The following is a 17,088-nucleotide window of genomic DNA, read 5'->3' as shown; positions in this document are numbered from 1 at the left end:
AAGCCCCGCCTTATCTCAGCTCACTGGTCACCATAGCAGCACCTACTCATAGCACGCGCTCCAGCAGGTATATCTCACTGGTCACCCCCAAAGCCAATTCCTCCTTTGGTCGCCTTTCCTTCCAGTTCTCTGCTGCCAATGACTGGAACGAACTGCAAAAATCACTGAAGCTGGAGACTCATATCCCCCTCACTAGTTTTAAGCACCAGCTGTTAGAGCAGCTCACAGATCACTGCACCTGTACATAGCCCATCTGTAAACAGCCCATCTATCTACCTCATCCCCATACTGTATTTATTTATTTATCTTGCTCCTTTGCACCCCAGTATCTCTACTTGCACATTCATCTTCTGCACATCTACCATTCCAGTGTTTAATTGCTATATTGTAATTACTTCGCCACCATAGCCTATTTATTGCCTTAACTCCCTTATTTTACCTCATTTGCACAAGTATAAAGATTGGACAACAACAAGCCTCCTCCGTCAGCTCTGTCATTGATTCATTTGCCTGAATACCAAAGGGGCGTGCCCGCCCGCGTGTTGTTCTGCGTGCGTGCGCGCTCCCTACTGTGGGACAAGCGAGAGTCGCAAGTTGTAGTACATTGTAAATAGAAAGCAGGAGAATCATTCGACCATGTCGTAAATATACATTTCAAATTATCTCCAACTGAGTACATGTAATAATTAGCTAATTGTGTATTTGCTGAAACAGTCATATATGTGTTTTTGAGGAATTACAAGGGATTTAAAGCAGAAGAAATAGCTATGTATCGGTCTCTGTATGCCTTCCGATCTGCGGAGCCCAACTCGCTCCACTTCGGGGCCGGCGAGAGCTTTCTGATCCTGGAACACAGCAACAAACACTGGTGGCTCGGCTCACGCTGCAGTTCGGGCGAGACAGGCTACGTTCCCGCTTCTTACATCGAAAAGATTCAGGTATGTTTAACCATGGTTTCTTAACTTTCATGATTAGTGAAAGTGGAACGTGGATTTTGACAAGTATTCCATGCTAGCTTGTTAGCATGATAAGAGTGGACCAGTCAGTCTAAGAATTGAACGATCGGGAGAGGTTTCAATTGCTGCGTTGCATTCCAATAGACCTGACTTCAGCTACTTTTGTGACTTTCTTTCACGTGACAGTCCTACGTGAACTGGAGACATGCTCTGCTGCATTGCCTGTCTTTTGCTCATTTGTTTCTATAGGCTTTTAGCTGCATATTAAGAGAATTTTGCATATTCAACACGACACTATTATATGTGGACGTTTACATGCAAACTAAAAGATGTTTCCAGAATAAACCCAAATGGTCTAATGAGAGCGGCTCAGAGAGTCCTGCCAAATTCGCAATGCCAGCTGGGTCTGTACCGCAGGGGTAGTTGGGACATAAGCCAAAATGCATGAAAAATGTGGCGACGCATCTGTTATTTGTGTGTCACGCGTCTAAAATCTCGTGACTGATGATGTGATTAGAGAAAATACAGTACGTACATAGGATACATTGCTTTTAATCACATAACACCAATAAAAAAAACTGTAATCTAATGTTTCATGCTTTCTATGGGGAGAGTTCAGTTAGAAGAGCTGTGCATAGTTTGTGAAATCTCTGCCTTTCAGATTAATGCCAGCATCCCATATTCTATACAGCTACACAGCTGGATGCTCCAATGCACTCTTATTTTAGTCAATGAGTTCTCAGTGTGAACTGCATGAGTGTGTTTTGCTGAAATTGTGTATTGTGTATCTGACTTGGTGAAATGAAACCACGCTCAAGCAGAGCGATATTCAGTCAGTGTGGATTCCAGGCTATCTCTGACTGTGCAGCAGGATTTCTGTCCGACTGTGTCCCTGCCTGGGCCGTGTAGGTGAGGTCAGGCTAGGTGTCTGTATCTGGACTGCGTTGGTTGGCGTGTTACTGTTCAGAGGGTTTGATTTTGGTTATATAACTGTGCTGTCGTAGTTTTTTTCTGACTGGAGTCCCATTTTGCCCTCCTGACAAATGTTATTTTTTTTTGTTTCGTAATAATTAATGCTGATGTTGAATATTTAACTCTCTCTATCTCTGCCCTCCTCTCTCCTCTTTCTCTCTCTCTGCCCTCCTTTTCTCTGTGCCCCAGGCTCCAGAGCAGGATGAGGTTTTACAGTCTATCGACCGGGCCATCGAAGGGATCCATAACTTGGCCATGAAGAACGCGGGCAAATACAACCTGGAGCAGCGAGACATGCTACAGTGAGTGCAACATTAATACACACACAGACACACACTGATGTGTAGAATCCTCACGCTACAGTTACCTGATTGGTGCTGATTCCTCATCATCATAGGGTGGCAAGTAGCCTATAGGTTAGAGCGAATGGTTGCTGGTTGGAATACCAGAGCCGACAAGGTGAAAAATGTGCCCTTGAGCAAATCACATAACCCTCATTTTTTCCAGGGGTGCCATAATACTATGGCTGACCCTGTAAAACAACATATTTCACTGCACCTAACCGTTGTATGTGACAATAAATACAAATAAACCTGCATCGTTTCTCTCTGATCAGTTATCTTCATAGGCTGCATCTGAAATGACCCCCTATTCATTACATAGCCTGGTTCACTACTTTAGTAGGAATACATTACATTTCAGACATAGCCATTGACTCTCTCTTTGCGTCTGGAACAGGAAGTTGATCCATCACAGGAAGGAGACCCTGTCAAGGCGAAGTCCAACTCCATCCAGTCCTAAGCAGGGCCTGTCCTCATCTACCAGCGAACTGTCCCTCAGCCACACCCCTCAACCACCCAATGGGATCAGCCGCACAATGTCAGAGAGTACCGACAATGTGCAGGGGCTTTACCAGGTCTTGGATAGAGACTTGCATTCATTCACACCAAAAGAAGAATACATGATAGTCAATTTTGTTTGAGGAGGCTGAGACATATAACTGATATCCTGATATTTACTCTGATTTACTGTTATGTCTTGCAGGTGCCTCCTCAGCCCCGTCGTGCAGCACCCATAACTCCGCCCCCTCCAGAGAAACTAAGAGCCAGCCGACACCCAGGTGACTGTCTCATCGTCACCATGGAGACACAGCTACTCATCTTCTCTCCACACACATCTTCTTTCCACTCACAGACACACACACACTACTCATGCCATCTACTGCAACTTCTACTCTATTCTCTCTCGCTCCTCCTTATTCTTCCTCATTCTCTCTGTCTCAGCAGAGTCATCCATTCCTCCTCCTACTGGCCCCGCCCCTGCTGCAGGGACTGGCCTGTCCCCCTCTGTCAGCTCTGCCTCCCTGGACTCGGGTTCCTCCCACTCTGTGGTTTCCTCTGATGTCAGCCTTCCAAGCGTTGCCAGCACCCCGCCCCCGGTGCCAAGCCGTGTGAAGCCCCCGCCCCCTCCTCCAGACGACCTACCTCCCTCTCCCCAGCCAGCTCCCTCAAAGAAGGGCCCCGCACCCCAACCTCAACCGCAGCCCACTCCCCCACCACAGCCCAGCACTGAGGACCAATCAGAAACCGACTGGCCTCTTGCCCCGCCCTCTGTCGCTGAAAGCCCCCCCGGCAGCCCCACTCACTCAGAGCCTGTCCCCGGGACAACAGGGGCGGAGCTTATCGAGCTGGTGAGGAGGAACACGGGGCTGAGTTACGATCTGTCTCGGGTAGCGGTGGGTGTGGTCGTGGGTCACCTGCAAACTACCTTACCTCAAGCCTCATCTGCCTTAGAGAAAGTCCTCCTCTCATTGGTAGAGAGCAAGGTCAGCAATGTGCTGTTGTGCATGCACATTATACTTTTACATAACAGGAAAGTCTGCAAATTAAAATGCTCTTTATACCAATTATAACAGTGACAATGTTTCGATCTGATGTGGATCTTCGTCAGGTCAAACCGATTCCATGTGCACATAACATACCCCAAAATAACCCAGACTTCTCCCTGTAGGATCAGAGTTCGGCGTTGCCACAGGGACAAGTGTGTCACGATGAACAGCGCCTGGAGGTCATCTTAGGCGACCTTGCCCGTCACTTTGACGACTCTCAGCAGCGCAGCTGGGCCCTTCACGAAGACCACTCTCTCATCGCATGTTACCTGGAGGAGCTGCTGAAGATACTGGTGAGATATGTGCACTCAGGGAAAGTTGACTTAGGACTGACACCTGGGTTGTATTCAGTAGACGCCAAACGGAAGACAACGGACTGAAATGGGGAGGGACTGCCTGAATGTGTCCAATAAGAAACGCTTGTCTTCGTTTGGTGTGCACTAATGAATACGACCCTGGACAAAGTGATTCTTCGATAGATGTGATAGTATTACCACTGAGACCTTTGGTAACTGTTGAATCTAAGGAAGATGGTGTTTGTGTCCCCAGACGGATGCAGATCCAGAGGTGTGTAAGAAGATGTGCAGGGTCAACCACTCAGAGCCAGTGCTGTCACTAGTGACCTATTACCAGATGGTAAGATATTCTACATGTCACTCACTATCAGACCCTGTGTTACCCTGTCATCCTGTTTCCCACCCAAGAGGGCCACAATGTAAACAATGTTTCACCGGCATGTTGTAAATGCATAGTTGCGTAGTAACAGTGTTACTTCATGTGTCACTGTGCAGGAACACCGAGTGTCTCTCCGCCTGCTGTTGCTCAAGGTGTTTGGGGCGATGTGCAGCCTGGACTCGGCCCTCATCTCCACCCTCCTCAACTCCATCCTGCCCATGGAGCTGGCCAGAGACCTGCAGACAGACACACAGGGTGAGGAGGCCTCCTCTATCACTTCCTTTACTCTCTCAATTTCAATTTAAGGGCCTTCATTGGCATGGGAAACATGCTTACATTGCCAAAGCAAGTGAAATAGATAATAAACAAAAGTGAAATAACAATAAAAAATGAACAGTAAACTTTACACGCACAACTTCCAAAAGAATAAAGACATTTCAAATGTCATATTATGTCTATATACAGTGTTGTAATGATGTGCCAATAGTTAAAGTACAAAAGGGAAAATAAATAAACATAAATATAGGTTGTATTTACAATGGTGTTTGTTCTTCACTGGTTGCCCTTTTCTTGTGGCAACAAGTCACAAATCTTGCTGCTGTGATTGCACACGGTGGTATTTCACACAATACATACAGAAGTTTATCAAAATTGGATTTGGTTTTCGAATTCTGTAATCTGAAGGGGAACGGTCTGTCTCTAATATGGTCATACATTTGGCAGGAGGTTAGGAAGTACAGCTCAGTTTTCACCAGGGGCGAAAATCTGATATCAACTTTGGAGGGGACAATTACATGAAATTTTCTCAAGAGGGGGACACTGAGGGGGACACCAAAAGTAGTGCTGTAACATATAGCCTACATTGTAATATGGTAAATGTATATTGAGGAACCAAAGAAATAAGGTGTTTGCCGTACTCCTAACTACCGGTACCCAAAACTTCACAACAGCAATACCATTGCCTTTAACAAATCTTAGTTCAGTCACCAGTTTAAGTTGAGAGTGGGGGTATCCATGGCATTTTCCAATTATGTTCCTATTTTACAAGTCAAAAAAATTGAGAACCTTTCATAATGTTGCCAAACAAAGACTCAACAAACTTACCTGAGACTCCCTGTCTCTGCCAGTCTGTCCCTGCATATCTGTCCCCAACTCTGCTGTCTGTGTGCCATCTGTTGCCTGCTCTGCCTAATGACATCATTGTGAAACATTTCCATTAGAATTTAATTTCTTTCTTATGAACATTTTATCAACTAGTCTTTGAGATATTAGGCTACTAAGGTTCTTACTATGCGTTTTGGTGTATTGAAAAAAAACTCTGATGTCCGTCTTTTATTTTTCTGCCATTTTTCTACCTGGCTGGCTGGCTGGCTACACACACAGTGTGTAGGTTATTTACAGTAGAAGATGGGCTTCTATCATCTTCAATCATTCTATTTGGGCTTCGATCTAAAAGGTAGCTAGCAAATGTGAAACGGATTAAAATGACAAGAGTTGACAGCTGTATGAGTTCACCATTTACACAACATATGCTGCAACCTTTTGTAATTTTAATAGTTTGTTTCATATTGGCTGGCTTCCAACAATAGCTGAATTTGCAAAGCTAGCGAGCACCAATTCCATTTCAGTGGTGTTTGCTATAATATTTGCTACCCGGGTTAAATAAAGGTGAAATAAATAAATAAAAGTTCCCTTGCGACAATTTAGCTTTTGCAACGAGACCATTAAATATATTTAAGACAATGGTAGAAGAGAGTGTAGTTCTGTTCAGTTTGGATTTCAGTTTATCGCTAACCTTATCACAGGGACTTTGAAGCACTAACTTACATCATCTGCGTGCTGATCTTGGAATAAATTGACGATAGCAAAGATTCCATCTTTGACGACGCCACATAAATGGAATAGGTACTAGCTAGCTTAATAGTTCATATTTGCACGCTAGCTCTGCATATTCAGCTAGTGTGTGTGCGCGATTGACTGGATTAACCTCACGTCAGTTACGTGCATTGAGTGCCTTTCAGACAGTAGATACGACCTCTCTGTTACCTAGCAAGCTAAGGAACTGGCAGTGGATCAATCCATTGTGAGGCAAAGGGTGGGGGGGTCGCAATCCTTTGAAACTTAAAAACGCGCTATTAAGTGTGTCTAATCAGCACAATTGCTTTCATTGCGTATTATTAATATTATTTAAATGACATAGTTATGTTTCAGTGATATATTGGGGGGGACAAATCATATTTTTCCCAGGATGGGGGGGTCGTGTCCCCCCCGTCCCCCCCGGGATTTCCGCCCCTGGTTTCCACCTCATTTTGTGGGCAGTGTGCACATAGCCTATCTTCTCTTGAGCATCTCTCTCTCTCTTCTCTCTCTTTGTGACCTCTGTCTCTTTCCTCATGTCTTTCAGTTTGTCTCTTTTATTTAGCATCTCTGTGCCCCTCTATATCTCTTTCATGAATGTTTGTGTGTCTCTGTTTTATCTCTCCCCAGAACATCAGAAGATGTGTTACACAGCCTTGGTCCTGACTATGATCTTCTCTATGGGGGAGCAGGTGCCCTATCACCACTATGGTATGAACAATATTACATAGGACCACTATGTTGCTTTAGAATCCTTACAAACTGCCATCACATTATCGATCAATTTGTTCAAGCTGAAAATCTATCTATCTATATCTCTCTTTGTCTATCTCTCCCTCCACAGAGCACTTAAACGCTAGTTTTGTTCAGTTCCTGCTAGATGTGGTTGAGGACGGTCTTCCCTCTGACCCCACAGAGCAGCTCCCTGACCTCTGTGTCAATCTCATCCTGGCCTTTAACCTGCACCTCATAGGTGAGAGGACACAGGCTTTAGACAGAACATACACCTTTTATTTTAACAGTTGTCTTCACCACTCTTAAAGGGGTACTTCACCACTCTTAAAGGGGTACTTCACCACTCTTAAAGGGGTACTTCACCACTCTTAAAGGGGTACTTCACCACTCTTAAGGGGTACTTCACCACTCTTAATTTAAGGGGTACTTCACCACTCTTTAACTTCATATTCATAGTCTGTAGCTCCATACCAGATCAATGTGAAAACAGTGATTTTCTGTGTCCTATATTTAATCAATATGAGGTTAAAAAGTGTTGAAAGGGAATGCTCCCTATTGACTGCTTTTATGTATTATGGCAAAGTGTTCTTGGGTCCCCTTTGAGTGTTTTAAATGACCTTCTTGTGTGCTTTACCTGTGAGGTGTGGTATTTGTGCTAATGTTGTTGTTTCAAGGTGTGTATGTTCTTTCTTGCTCTCAGTGCCCAGCAGCAATGTGATAATGCAGACTGTAGTCAAGAAGAATGTGAAGATCTTCTCTGAGAAAATAGTGCTTCTACTAAACAGAGGAGGTGAGACACACACTTTTGTTTACATCGACGATATTCAATACGATACAGTGTGAATCCATTCCAAGTCCTTTGCTGTTTGTTTTCGGTTTCTTCTTTGTATGCTTCTTTTTTCACTTTTCTCTCTGTATACACCCTCTTACTTGTTATTTCTCTCCTCTCTCCAGATGACCCTGTGTGTGTCTTTAAACATGCTCCCCCTGCCCCACACTCAGTACTTAAGTTCCTGCAGGATGTCTTCGCCAGCCGAGATTCTTCAGACATCTTCTACCGCACGGACATGATGGTGATGATAGACATCGCTGTTCGATGCATCTCTGACCTCTCACCTGGGGACAAGGTGAGACTGATATGCACGCGCACACACCACACTTCCCATTGGCCAGCCAGCCTGGGACCTAAGCATGGCTGAGTCTTATGTTTAGCTTGATAAATGCATCTTCAAAAGGAAAGTGAATGTGAACTGTATAATGAGTGTGCTTGCTAGTGGGTTCACATTCTCGCTCCCTCTCTTCTTCCCCCCTAGTTGAGGATGGAGTACCTCTCTCTCATGCACTCCATCATACGCTCCACAGACTACCTGGAGCACCGGCACCGCCTATCCGACCTGCAGGGCGCACTGCAAAGGATTCTGAGAGAGGAGGATAACTCAGGAGCGGACGAGGGCGGGGCCACAGCTAAACAGATGGATAAGCTAATAGTGCAGGAGATGTACAAGGAATTCCCTCAGATCAGCGAGAGCTAGGAGGACTGAATATGACAGTGGTGATGTGCACTCATCCAGTAGTCTGCTCCTTTAGACTGAGGGATGGTACTGAGGAACTTCCTAGGATTAAGAAAGGACTGTAGACCGCTACTTAGTTTCTGAGATAACATACTGTTACACTTGACTTGAACCCTTATGAACCCTAAAGCCCTTATGATGTACTCCCTTGTACTGACGGGCCAGACTATTAGTGTTCTATGTAGGGCCTTGTAACCCTGGTACTAGTGTACTGTATTCTGTAGATCAGTGGTTCTCAACCCTGATCCCGGGGACCCAAAGGGTTGCAGATTTTAGTTTTTAGGACTACACAGCTGATTCAAATGATCAACTCATCATCAAGGTTTGATGATTTGAATCAGGTGTGTAGTACTAAGGCAAAAACTAAAATATGCACTCTTTTGGTTCCCAGGACCAAGACTGAGAACCACTGCTGTAGACCACTTTATCACTCATTCTTGTTCCTCATCGCATGGCCTCACAGTATGTTCAATGAAATGAAAAGACAAATGAGCTAATACACTGATAACAAAACATTCTGGGCCGGTTTCCTGAACACAGATTAAGCCTAGTTCTCTGGACTAAAAAGCATGCTCAGTGGAGAATCTCCATTGACTATACTTAATCTGTGTCTGGAAAACAAGCCCTCTCTCAACAAGACATTCTAGGCTTTGAGGTTAGTTTTAAAACTCACTATTTATTGCAATGGCAATGCTGCTACGTGGTGAACCTCACTTAATATCTATGGCTGTGATTGTCTGACTGAGCACTACTTGTTACCTTGCTTTCTGCCCTACACTTTATAGTAACCTCCTCTCTAGGCATGGCTAACCTATGACATGCTCTAAATTCTTTCCAACAAGGCCGCTCCTACTCTGCTCTGCTGCTTGTGCTGTAGATGGAACGTAACAGTACTGTAATAACAAGGCTGTACCACGTAACAACAAGCTGTAACACGTCGCTTCTACATACTAAGCCTTGACTAACTTCCTATATGGTTATGGCTCTGTGAAAGGGAATGGTGTTTCCACTGGTAGTTATTTATTAGTACGAAATAATAAGGGATTGATATGTTTCGATTGTTCAGTATTACTTCAACTGCAGTCTGGGGTTAACTAAGTGACTTGTCCCCAAACGCGATTGATTGCTTTTCCTTGATCATTTTGGTACGAAATCTATCTCAGTTATCAGTCCTGTCCTTAAGATGGCACTCCACTCTGCCCCCTACTGTATAATTCTACCCCTTACTATAGTACCCCTGAGAATCACTGTACACGACACAAAGGACATCTTAGTTTCCAGCCATTTTGCAGGACACACACATCCAGTTTTTTTCACATTGCAAGTCTCACTCTTAATGACTTCTCTAAGTCACTGTCTCCCACCCTATCAAAGCTTTTTCTCCCTTGTATCAGGTTATTTTTACTCAGCTCTGTTAGAGCTAATAGTGGAAGCATTTCTGTGGCAAAATGTTGTAGTGGCCATCATGATACACATATACTGTACCCTTTAACACACTTAGTGTTTACTTATTTTAACATGGGATATACCAGAGTGTATTCTGTGACATATGTGTTTTTATTATCCTGTGTTCATGCATAAAGCTATGCATGTGTCTGTGAGTGTCTATGTACGGTTTGTGTATATTTTTGTAAGTGTGTGAGAAGGTGTATGTGTATGGTTTCCTGTTGTTTTATCATTGTCCTTTGGACCTCTTTTGTCCCTTAAAGCCACCACTGTGTTATAGTAATAAAACCAATTGAACTATTTTCCCAATTAAATATATTTGAAATGGTTGTTCAGAGAGAGGCGATGGTAAGAAAGTGTATTTTCTTAATGTTTATAATCTACTAATAAACAAACATCCCAATGAATGGTGGTCCAGTTTTGTTTGTGTGTGTATATGTGTGCTGTACTTCTTTTGGATTTAAATAATATTTGTTTTATGGAGGGGCATCCTTAGCAATACCAAGTATTTTAATTTGAAATAGTATGTCCAAGAATTGCATTAAAATTCTTCCTGTGGTGTATGTTTACAAATAATATGGAGTTTATGGTAGAACTCTACATTTAAGAGGGACCAAAGCAAATGTGTAACCCTTTACTCAGTCCGGGCACATATATGGGTGAAATGCTTCTACACCTGCATTGCTTGCCGTTTGGGGTTTTAGGCTGGGTTTCTGTACAGCACTTTGAGATATCAGCTGATGTAAGAAGGGCTTTATAAATGCATTTGATTGGTTGATTGAAAATGTCCGTACTGGATAAAGCACGACGGTGGATGTCAAGAAAATATATCTACCTTTCATTTGAACCGATACTGGTGACACAGGGACCGGTTAGCTAGCTCGTTATTTCCCCCAAATAGCTGCTGGTCGTAAAGACGCAACATTTTGTGTTTATTTTCTTGTTAGCTAGCTGTATTTTCTTGAACAGAAACCATGTATAAATAGCAGGCGATAAACCCAGGGAAGAACTTCTTCGCAGGGGGCTTTGGTGGTGTCTGCTTGGTCTCCGCTAGACATCCACTTGATACCATAAAAGTAATTATTTACTTCTCGCAAAGTAACTCATTGCTCATCTAGCTATCTAAATGAATAACAAAGTAGCTAGCTGCTAATATCCTGCCTCCTGTGCTTGCCTCGCGAACCGAACTTTCATAGGTCTCTGCTGCAGGCAGCATTCCTAGCAAAGTAATCAATACAAATGTATCTTTAAAGATGTATAATTGGTTACTGGATGTTAGTGTCCTTGTTCTTTAAATGTCATAGAACTCATGACAGGGACTGTCAGTTGACACAATGAGCACTGAGCTGTAGTATTGTGCAGTTTGCGAACGAATCGTTCTTTTTGAGCGACGTTTTACTGACTCGAGAGTAATGATTCGTTTTTTCCGAGTGACTCCTTCATTTTAGTCGTTAGTTTGACCTGCTGGCCAACCTGGTGTCAGAGCATTTCGTATGTTATGTATTCATTTGTGGATGTCCATCACCCATTTCGTATGATATGTTAAGAATTACCAGTTACAAATGTACAAAATGTACTATAGTGTAACGACCCTGGGTTTATAAGCGCGGATGTCGACTCTGCCGCTCGAGCATGCTTTTTCGGCGCAGTCAAAGGCGCGCCGGACCTCGGGTTAGAAGGTCGAGGGTTCGAGACCTGCTCCCTGCTGTTTCATTACAATATGTCACGAATTGGCAAAATGCATGATATTAGCTGACTGGCTAACGTTAGCTAGGCTAGGGGTTAGGGTTACGTTTAGGAGTTAGGTCAAAGGGTTAGTGGAAGAGTTTGTACCAAAGGGAGTAGTACACAGCATTGTACGATATCTTCAGTTTCTTGGCAATTTCTCGCATGGAATAGCCATAATTTCTCAGAACAAGAATAGACTGACGAGTTTCAAAAGAAAGGTCTTTGTTTCTGGCTGTTTTGAGCCTGTAATCGAACCCACAAATGCTGATGCTCCAGATACTCAACTAGTCTAAAGGTCAGTTTCATAGCTTATTTAATCAGAACAACAGTTTTCAGCTGTGCTAACATAATTGCAAAAGGGTTTTCTAATGATCAATTAGCCTTTTAAAATGATAAACTTGGATTAGCTAACACAATGTGCAATTGGAACACAGGAGTGATGGTTGCTGATAATGGGCCTCTGTATGACTATGTAGATATTCCATAAAAAAATCAGACATTTCCAGCTACAATAGTCATTTACATCGTTAACAATGTCTACACTGTATTTCTGATATATTTGTTGTTATTTTAATGTACAAAGAATGTAACCCCAAAAGTTTGAACATTAGTGTATATAATAATTTTTTTATTGTTATTTGTATAAATATTTTACACATTTAACCCTTTTTTGGGGTAGGCATAAAACGACCTCCATAGTTCCATTCATTTTTTAAACCTGTACGGGTTACCTTCAGACGAGTCCCGTGACACTTTGTAGAGGGATTTGTAGAGCAAAACAGAGAACACCATGTTGTTCGTGATAATCTCCCTTTTCCACAGTGGAGTCACATTAGTTTGTAGACGAAACGGGTCAGACCAGTCAAACAGAAGTTGGCATATCAAATCAAACTTTATTTGTCACATGCGCCGAATACAACAAGTGTAGACCTTACCGTGAAATGCTTACTTACAAGCCCTTAACCAACAGTGCAGTTCAAGAAGACCGTACCTGAGTCCAGTGGGGGCTTGTGGGGGTCATACAGTAAAACGGAGACCACCATCGTGTTCATGAGAGTCTCATAAGTTTGTAGGCCAACCCGTTCGAACGCTACAGTCTTTTCGGGAGAAGGACGCTACAGTCTTTTCGGGAGAAGACCGATTTTCGGGATGTCTCATGGTCTGACAAACACGCTGTAGCTCGGCCACCTTCCACCGCAGATATGGAAGGCTGCCATAGGTGGATGCAGTAGATTGAGACGCAGCCCATGCAGATATCTCTGGCTTAAACTGACCGGATTTTGATGGGTATTTTTTTGTTATGTTACTTATATTCACGCACCATTGCGTCAATAGACTAGGGGGTTTTAATACGCGCTTCTCCGGCTCAGCGACTCCGAAGACATGCTCCAACCAGCAACTGTCTATCATGTGCGTGAGGGAAAATATATCATGCTGCAGGCAGCATAGAGAACAAAAATACAAGAATGGATGCAATGAATTGATTATTTAATGTCATGATGGAAAAAGCTCTGTTCAACAAACTCGAACTCAAGAACAAACCGTTTGGGGTGGAAGCAATTTGCAAACGATATTGTGCATAATACTCTCACGGCAGTCAAGCAATACATTCCGCAGAGGGTCGCTTACAGTCTAGTCTGGATGCTGCCACAACTAGACCTTGTTTCAAATGTATCAAGACATAATCTTATTTGTATGCCTAGCAATCAACAAATGTAAGCTACATTTTTTAAAGCACACTTTTACATGTCTCAGTCACAAATGACAGCTCGAATAAGCCCCCTATTGTGAAGGATATGTGAACGAGAGGCTTGTAAAATAAAATAAAATGTTATTTGTCACGTGCCGAATACAACAAGTGTATGAAATGCTTACTTACAAGCCCTAACCAACAATGCAGTTACATTTTTTTATTATTTAAAAAAATAAAAGAATAAGAAATAAAAGTAACAAATAATTAAAGAGCAGCAGTAAAATAACAATAGCGAGGCTATATACAGGGAGGCTATATACAGTACCGGTACAGAGTCAATGAGCAGGGGCACCGGTTAGCTGAGGTAATTGAGGTATTATGTACATGTAGGTAGAGTTATTAAAGTGACTATGCATAGATAATAACAGAGAGTAGCAGCAGTGTAAAAGGGGGGGGGGGGGGATGCAAATTGTATGAGTAGCCATTTGATTAGATGTTCAGGAGTCTTATGGCTTGGGGGTAGAAGCTGTTTAGAAGCCTCTTGGACCTACACTTGGAGCTCCGGTACCGCTTGCCATGCGGCAGCAGAGAGAACAGTCTACGACTAGGGTGGCTGGAGTCTTTGACAATTTTTAGGGCCTTCCTCTGACATCGCCTGCTGTAGAGGTCCTGGATGGCCAGAAGCTTTGCCCCAGTGATGTATTGGGCTGTACGCACTACCCTTTGTAGTGCCTTGCGGTTGGAGGCAGAGCAGTTGCCATACCAGGCCAGTGTTGCAACCAGTCAGGATGCTCTCGATGGTGCAACTGTAGAACCTTTTGAGGATCTGAGGACCCATGCCAAATATTTTCAGTCTCCTGAGGGGGAATAGGTTTTGTTGTGCCCTCTTCACAACAGTCTTGGTGTGCTTGGACCATGTTAGTTTGTTGGTGATGTGGACACCAAGGAACTTGAAGCTCTCAACCTGCTCTACTACAGCCCCGTCAATGAGAATGGGGTCTTGCTTGATCCTCCATTTTCTGTAGTCCACAATCATCTCCTTTGTTTTGATCACGTTGAGGAAGAGGTTGTTGTCCTGGCACCACACGGCCAGGTCTCTGACCTCCTCCCAATAGGCTGTCTCGTCGTTGTTTGAAGGTAGGCCTTGAAATACATCCACAGGTACACCTCCAATTGACTCAAATGATGTCAATTAACCTATCAGAAGCTTCTAAAGCCACAACATTTTCTGGAATTTTCCGAAGCTGTTTAAAGGCACAGTCAACTTAGTGTATGTAAACTTCTGACCCACTGGAATTGTGATACAGTGAATTATAAGTGAAGTAATCTGTCTGTAAACAATTGTTGGAAAAATGACTTGTGTCATGCACAAAGTAGATGTCCTAACTGACTTGCCAAAACTATAGTTTGTTAACAAGATATTTGTGGAGTGGTTGAAAAACGAGTTTTAATGACTCCAACATAAGTGTATTTAAACTTCCCACTTCAACTGTTGGTGATTGTTCCATAGTAGTCTTCTCCCATTTTTATGTTGAAAGAGTTTGTGTGCACAGGTGTGTGTGTGTGTGTGTGTGTGTGTGTGTGTGTGTGTGTGTGTGTGTGTGTGTGTGTGTGTGTGTGTGTGTGTGTGTGTGTGTGTGTGTGTGTGTGTGTGTGTGTGTGTGTGTGCATATGTTTATGTGCGTGCGCTTGTTTGTGTTGAGCATAACCATCTGCTGTCCTTCTCAGGTATCCAAAGCTGTTTGCTGCCGGGATGCTGTCAGGCATGTTCACCACAGCCAACATGGCCCCTGGAGAACGCATCGAGTGTCTCCTACAGGTGAGAAACACCTACAGCAAGACCACACAGAACTGGACTTAAGTTAACTGGGTTTCGGTTAACAGGCTTAAATTAACTGGGTTTAGGATAACAGGCTTAAGTTAACTGGGTTTCGGTTAACAGGCTTAAATTAACTGGGTTTAGGATAACAGGCTTAAGTTTCCTGGGTTTTGTGTAACAGGCTTAAGTTAACTGGGTTTAGGCTAACAGGCTTAAGTTAACTGGGTTTTGGATAATAGGCTTAGGTTAACGGAGATTGTTCAGTGAACCATGCTCACGTGATTCAAAACCTTCCCTGAGTCCTGAAGACTTGTGCATGCTCCCTGAGTTAATGCCTACGCTTTAGCTCAGCTGGCTGACACGGTCTTGTAGCATGCAGATGACCCGGGGTTTGAACCCAGTTGATTACGTAACGTGATGTGGTGGATATTTTAAATACTTTCAAATGAGGAGAGACAAACATCACACAAGTCAGAGTTACACTTAAACTAAATCTTCATTCACTAATTAATAAGGGAGCAGGTCACATCAAACACAAATGAATGGAGTGAGTGCTCCCTGAGTGGAGTGAGCCTCTGGGTTATATACTATCTCAGGATAGGTCAGGATAGGCGCAACCTCAGAGATGACGTACAAGTGTTCCAAACACTAACCCCACACATCCTGTGCCAGACCTTAGGCCCCAAATACAAAGAACGTGTTGTTTTGTTCAGTACTAAGAACTTAGGACATTTGTTGTTACTTAGTTTCCACCTTGAACTACTGGAGAGAACAATCTCCCCTTAGGAGGAGGTGACTAACGCATAGACACTGTAGAGACAAGTGATTGGTTCCCTACTACTCACACCATCCCTTCACATGGTTTGCAATAAATACACATAGTTCACATATGGAAACAATGTTTCCTTCTGACCTCTTTTGCCATAGTCCTTGCTGATATTCTGCATAGCAACAGGGACATGTGATAGACAAGCCTGACTTCTCCCCTCTCTGGACCCAAGGTGACTCAGGCCCATATGAGGGAGGAAGTGCAGCTGCCAACACCAGAGTCCGAAAGGAGACATTCTAATAACAAGAGTTTCAACAGTTCAATCAAATAAGCATATTCTGCAGATAAGACATCTTAATTATCTATGTTACTTAGCTAATTCTGATTTCTTCATCACAATAGATCCAGGCTGCCAGAGGGGAGCTGAAGTATGCTGGGCCCATAGACTATGTGAAGCAGCTGTACAAAGAGAGCGGGATCAGGGGAATCTACAGAGGCACTGCTCTCACCCTCATGAGAGGTACTTCCTGAAATATTTAATATATATCCTATACCCTTGTCTATGATATCTAACTCTTCTGACTGAATATACAGTATATCCTATACCACTGTCTCTAATATCTAACTCTACTGACTGACTGAATATATATCCTATACCCATCTCTAATATCTAACTCTACTGACTGACTGATTGACTATATGTCATATACCCCTGTCTCTAATATCTAACTCTACTGACTGATTGAATATATATCCTATACCCATCTCTAATATCTAACTCTACTGACTGACTGAATATATATCCTATACCCATCTCTAATATCTAACTCTACTAACAGACTGAATATATATCCTATACCCGTCTCTAATATCTAACTCTACTGACTGACTGAATATATATCCTATACCCGTCTCTAATATCTAACTCTACTGACTGACTGAATATATATCCTATACTCGTCTCTAATATCTAACTCTA

At 43.1% G+C, this 17,088-nt stretch overlaps 1 protein-coding gene across 2 annotated transcripts; it reads left to right on the top strand.

The window, feature by feature from the left end:
• The first annotated feature begins 244 nt into the window (after positions 1 to 244).
• Positions 245 to 10,507, top strand: LOC106583463 (NCK-interacting protein with SH3 domain). Of its 2 annotated transcripts, none has more exons than XM_014167664.3 (13): positions 245 to 938; positions 2,118 to 2,230; positions 2,667 to 2,844; positions 2,973 to 3,048; positions 3,215 to 3,753; positions 3,939 to 4,109; positions 4,366 to 4,452; positions 4,608 to 4,746; positions 6,979 to 7,059; positions 7,193 to 7,321; positions 7,784 to 7,873; positions 8,038 to 8,210; positions 8,397 to 10,507. In XM_014167664.3, exons 1-13 carry the CDS (start codon positions 768 to 770, stop codon positions 8,613 to 8,615), a joined length of 2,166 nt encoding a protein of 721 aa, XP_014023139.2. In that variant the 5' UTR covers positions 245 to 767; the 3' UTR covers positions 8,616 to 10,507. The 2 variants fall into 2 exon arrangements, with proteins under 2 accessions (XP_014023139.2, XP_014023138.2); XM_014167663.3 differs by having other exon boundaries at positions 246 to 938; positions 3,212 to 3,753.
• The last annotated feature ends 6,581 nt before the right edge of the window (positions 10,508 to 17,088 follow it).

The sequence above is a fragment of the Salmo salar genome, chromosome 22 (genome assembly GCF_965601325.2).
Source record: "Salmo salar chromosome 22, fSalSal1, whole genome shotgun sequence".
Classification (NCBI taxonomy): domain Eukaryota; kingdom Metazoa; phylum Chordata; class Actinopteri; order Salmoniformes; family Salmonidae; genus Salmo; species Salmo salar.
Note: the sequence above shows the minus strand (reverse complement) of the source record. Positions and strands in the feature narration are given on the sequence as shown.